Here is a 6,181-nt window from a genome sequence, read left to right on the forward strand (position 1 = left end):
ATAATTTTTTTTTTAAATACCTAGATTAGTTGGGATGAATTTGGGCTGAACTTTGATCTTAGATCTAATGAGCCAAGAATATAGGTCTCACAAGATCAAAGCAGTCCAAGTTCAAAGATATATCCATGAAATACTAACCTTCATGACTCAATTACGTAGTAGACAACTGGATTATGTATATGTTGGATGTGATCAACGAGCATTTACATAGGTTAGTTGGGTTGAATTTGGGCTGAACTTTGAACTTGGATCAAACGCTTACATCTAAACCACATATTAATTGAGAACACAGTTTATAAGAACCAAAACTGATGTAGAGGGTTTTGAACAATAGGATGTGGATTTGTTTAATAGACTATATGGAAAGCTTACTAGATACATTTACGAACTAGTGAGATAGATATAAGCCTAATAAGAAATTTAGCTGTGCCCAACGACATTAACTTTCTGAAGATTCTAAAGTCCTTGTTCTATAGGAGGGCCAGCTTGTTCACATCAGAAAAGCCTTTAAAAAAGGGCTCAGAAGATACTGTTTGATTTAGTTTTATTACTTATTTAAAGGATTGTAATTTGTTTTGAAGAGGTACATAATTAGAGAATAATTTATTTAGTAATTAAAGGAATGGATAGGGTTCCTGTTGTAGACTCTTTTCGTGAATCCTAATCTGAATAGGTTCAGCCGTCTCAAAAACCAAGCAGAAAATAGACTAATTTGAAGATAAAAACAGAGTAGATGAGAACAGAGAAAGCACACTAATTTCATAAGTGACAAGGGCAAAGGTTACTAAGGGCACGTCTTGAGGTGGATGATCATCGAAACCACCTATTAATTGCAAGTATCCAAGAAATTTCTGCTATTCAAATGACTTGCAATATTATTTATCAGATAATTTGTAAATAGTGCTTACTAAGAACCGAGAATTCGCAGATAATATTTTTTATGCAGGTAAATCATGAAGGAAGCTTAATTATATTAACAGTCAATTTTTGACTTCAAGTTTCTTGCGGAGGAAGTTCATTTTTTTTAATTCTTAATCTATTTGAAACTCCAGCTCTTCTCATTTTAATTTACTTGTTTCTCAAGCAAGAATTCTCCTTGATACTATAAATTTGGGACTGCCTTGCAGGTTTCTGCACTCAAAAAACCATAAGCGTATAGTAGAAAGAAAAATGACTTCTATGAGCTCTTCAATGCTGCCATTTCTAATTTGTCTTCTCTTTTCATTGTCATGTGTAACATCAGCTCGTCCCCATGAAGATTTTCTTCAATGCCTTTCCCTTCATTCTGAGGACTCCACAGCCATTTCTAAAGTTATTTACACCCCAAAAAATTCATCATATTCTTCTATCTTGCATTTCGCTATACGAAACCCCAGGTTCAATTCTTCTGAACTGAAACCTTTTGTCATTGTTACACCAACGGATGCATCGCACATCCAGGCTGCCATCCACTGTTCCCAAAAACACAAGTTAGAAATTAGAATTCGGAGTGGCGGTCATGATTTTGAGGGTCTATCTTACATGTCTACAGTCCCATTTGTCATTGTTGATCTGATCAATCTTAGATCAATCACTGTTGATGCAACCAATAAAACTGCATGGGTTCAGGCTGGCGCAACACTAGGGGAACTTTATTATAGAATTGCTGAGAAAAGTAGAACTCTTGCTTTCCCTGCAGGTTCTTGCCCTACTATTGGTGTTGGAGGACACTTTAGTGGGGGAGGATATGGCACGATCTCTCGCAAATACGGCCTTGCTTCAGATAATGTGATTGATGCTCAGTTAATCGATGCTAAAGGAAGGATCCTTGATAGAGAATCAATGGGAGAAGACTTATTTTGGGCCATTCGAGGCGGTGGAGGGCAAAGCTTTGGAGTGGTTATCGCATGGAGAATCAAGTTGGTTGAAGTTCCACCAAAAGTGACCGTCTTTACTGCAGCAAGAAGCTTGGAACAAAATGCAACCAAGCTCATCCATCGGTGGCAATACGTTGCGAATCAGCTTCCTGAAGACATCATCATCGATGTGCTTGTAAACAGAGTTAATTCTAGTGAGGAAGGAAAGTCAACAATACAAGCTGCATTCTTTTCCTTGTTTCTTGGTGAGGTTGACCAGCTTCTTCTTTTGATGCAAGAGAGCTTTCCTGAGCTTGGTTTGGCCAAAGATGAGTGCACGGAAATGAGCTGGATTGAGTCTGTCATCTACATTATTGGATTTCCAAGCAACGCATCCTTGAATGTGTTACTTGATAGGACTCCTCAACCACCCTCATTACAATTCAAAGCAAAATCTGACTACGTCCAGGAACCTATACCTGAAATTGCATTTGAAGGGATATGGAAAAGGTTCTTTGAGAAAGACATCGAGGTGCCTGTATTTTTCATGATCCCTTATGGGGGGAAAATGGATGAGATTTCGGAGTCCAGCACTCCATTCCCTCATAGAGCTGGCAATCGATACATATTTGTCCCCGTAGTGTCCTGGAGTGAAGAAACCAAGGAGGCATCCCAGAGGCATCTAGCTTGGATCAGACGGCTGTACAGGTACATGACTCCTTATGTTTCAAAAAATCCTCGAGCAGCATATGTCAATTATAGAGATCTTGACCTAGGAGTGAACAACCTGGGATACACGAGTTATAAACAAGCAAGCATTTGGGGTCGGAAGTATTTCAAGAACAACTTCGACAGGTTGGTTCGCGTTAAGACTGAAGTTGATCCTACCAATTTCTTCAGAAATGAACAAAGTATCCCACCTCTCTCATCTTGGTGATCAAAAGGAGCTACTTCTCTTATGTATGAGATTAATGCTAATAATAATACTTCTCTTATGTATGAGAGTTCAGCATCGCCCAATAATAATTTAGATCATGTGAATTAGTTCATAAAATTTCCTTTTGTAATGATCTAAAGTGTGAGATTTCACACAAATTCAATACGATGTTGTCTTTTGTATGTTAAAAATTCTGATTTTCTTCCTTGTCAAAAAAATTGACCCTAATCAAAGATTATATCCTCGAAAATTTATTTTAATTTTCTTCCACCTTGTCATAAAAAACTTCCTCCAATTCCATCATGGCTGTGAAGGCGAAGGCAAGGTTCAGCCTGATGTCTATTCTTTGCTCACTTCCTTTTTGAGTGTTGCAGAACTGTATATTTTCTGCTTGGTCATTTATAATTGAAGACGAAGGAATGGAGAACAAAACATCATCAAAAGGAATCATCTACTTGGAAATTTCTAGTTATTTAGCTTTAAAATAGTTTATGGTCTCAAGACAGACAGATACAGGACCTAAACCAAGAACAACAGAGTAGTCTGTAAATAGAAACAGAGAAGACGGAGCAGTGTCAGATCACTTGGACAAAGGTTACAGAGATCAAGCCCTGATAATTATGATCAAACCACATATTAAATTTGAACATGAGAAATCATTCTTTTAATAAAAATCTTCGAAAATGACTAGAAAAATTCAGAACTTCAAATGACTAATAGCATTTTAAACTTCTTTAATTTAATGGCTTGAATAGTTGTGCTTATCAGAAATTGGTGGCAAGTTCGAATAATGACATGCAAGGAAATCTGAATCTGCTATCGAATTATAATAAAAAGATATATAATTTCTAAAACCAAGTTTCAATAGCTTCTACATTGACGAAATCAAAACCGAAATAGAAAATGTCGAATACTAGGAAAATAATGCTCCAATAAAACAAAATAAGAAAGAGTTATTTTAATAGTTACATTGGTAGGCAACCTGATTAAAAATTTTTTTTCCAAGAAATTATGGAAATCTTTTTTATATTAACAATCAATTTCTTACTTCAGGTTTCTTGTGTGGCAAGTTTTTTCTTGGTTAAGTTATTAATTGATTTGAAATCTTTGTTTCTTCCCATAATTGTCGGACCTAGTCCAAAGAGCTAACCATGAAAAAAGGCCCGGGTTTTTGGGCTATCAAGTCAACCAATGAGTCACCGGTCCAATATAAGTCAATTATATTTTTTTAATCAAAATGACATTATTTAATTCTTATTTTTCTTGTTGACTTCAAGAATCATTTTTTTTTTGTAATTAAACCTTCAATAAATTCAATTAAATCTTTGAAAAATTTCAATTCAGTCCTTAAACATACAATCTTGAATTTTCCTTCTCAAAATTGAATTTTTTTGCCAGTAGGATTTTCATTAGTTGAAAATATGCTATCAAATTTCTCAATTTTATGTATTTTGATCTTTCTTAACCAATCTTTGGCAATTTCCTAAGAGTTATGATATGTTCTTCTTAACTTGTAACGTTTTGAATTAATGAGTTGGAAAATACAATAAAGCCCTTGAAGGCTTAAAAGTTGGAATAAATAAATAAGAGGTATAGTGGTAATTCAACAAAACTTGATAAATATAAATAGGAAGTAAAAAAAAGAAGAAGAAGAGATCTGAATATTTTGAGAGTAAACTGTGAGAGAGGAGGAGGAAGAAGAAGAAGAAGAAGAGAAAAAAGGGAAATTAGAAGGGAAATAGAAAGGAGTTGGAGGAAATAAGTAAAAAAGGTAAGATTATGCTTTAATGTGTATAATATGTTTTCTTTAACTTTAATTTAGGTTTTGATGAATGTTAGGGTTTTGAAAATTTGTGTTTTGGATTTAATTGATGAATTAAATTGAATGTTATAAGGTTGATTGTTGTGGGTAATGGATTGTTATGTTGAATTTGAGAGATTGTAGATAAAAATGATGATTTTGAGTTATGGTTTTGTTTGAATGGTGAATTTGTGTTAGAAATTTGGAGAGGACAGTAGGTTTTCTGTTAAAATTCTGGGTTGGAGGTTGAAGATGACAAAATTTCGGTTTGGTCCCTCAATTTTGAAAAATTACAGTTTAGTCCCCAAACTTTGAAAAATTACAGATTGATCCCTGGATCATATTCCGAGATTCTGAACAGAATAGAAAATAAATTATGGGCAGAATTCCTGTATAGTTATGAAATTTTAACACTTTCAATTTGGTCCTCCAATTTGACAAAAATTACAATTTGACCCTACAAATGTGAAAAAATTCCAGAATGGTCCCTGGAGCATAATTAGAGGTTCTGGACAGAAATGAGGATGAATTATGGACATAATTCCATTATGTTCATGAATTTATGATATTTTAGTTTGGTCCTTCAATTTGACAAAAGTTACAAATTGACCCTTAAAAATATGATAAATTACAGATTAGTCCCTAGCTGTAATATTAGCTTTTGCAGATGGTTTGATGAATAATTGAGGGTTATTTAGTGAATTATTATCAATTTTATTATGGATTAGATTTCGGAAAAACCGTTAGATTTTGAATTTTTAGAAAAATAACTAGTTTAGTCTAAAGACATATAGGGTTATGGAATATGCCCTTAGATAAGTATATTAAATAGGTTATATGTTCTTTTGAGTCGTTCTTGAAAACATCTCCTTTATATTCAGATAATCCTGATATTCTACCGGCGGGACGTGAGTAGGATTTTCTTCGGTGTCTGCTTTTGACTTCTGTTTGCTTTCTAGTCAGGTGAGTGGATAATTTTCCATATGCATGAGAAATATTATAAATATTTGATTTGTTAATATGAATTGGATCATGCTTCTTGATAATATATATGTTGATTATTATCCTTGTTTTGATAAAGCATGATCAATTGTTGAATCTGAATTCTTGATATGAACCAGTATATATTCTGAATTGACTTCTGAATTGATAGCTCTTCATTTGATTGATGTCATGAGTTGAGCATTGAGATATGAATATGTCTGTTTGATTATGATTATGAACCTATAGTATGTCAGTCAGAATACCCATGCTAATAGGGTAGTGTTAGTCTTTGTGCACATCGTATTTGAACCCTAGTTGTTCGGGGGAGTCACTAATCTGTGTGGATTGATCATCCCACAGTACGGAGCCTCATGCTCATTGCATTTTGATTTTCTGACGAGCTTTACCTTCTGATATTCTTGTTATGGCCTATTTGTGAAACTTTCCTATAAGAACCTAGAGCCATACTTGTTTATATATTTTTCATTGTTTTATTACCTCGTGTGTGTATATTGAACGTTATCTACTCACTGAGTTGTTGAACTCACCATCTCATTATTTATCCTTTTCAGGCTTATAGCTTGATAGGAAGTCATTTTGTTGGACCTTCAGAACTTGCTCTTT

General features: G+C 34.2%; 1 protein-coding gene across 1 annotated transcript; it reads left to right on the forward strand.

The window, feature by feature from the left end:
* The first annotated feature begins 1,145 nt into the window (after window positions 1–1,145).
* LOC133703214 (tetrahydroberberine oxidase-like) lies at window positions 1,146–2,963 on the forward strand. Its single transcript, XM_062127671.1, has one exon. It carries the CDS (start codon window positions 1,171–1,173, stop codon window positions 2,770–2,772), a length of 1,602 nt encoding a protein of 533 aa, XP_061983655.1. The 5' UTR covers window positions 1,146–1,170; the 3' UTR covers window positions 2,773–2,963.
* Window positions 2,964–6,181: the final 3,218 nt, after the last annotated feature.

This window comes from Populus nigra, chromosome 9 (genome assembly GCF_951802175.1).
Source record: "Populus nigra chromosome 9, ddPopNigr1.1, whole genome shotgun sequence".
NCBI classification, from domain to species: domain Eukaryota; kingdom Viridiplantae; phylum Streptophyta; class Magnoliopsida; order Malpighiales; family Salicaceae; genus Populus; species Populus nigra.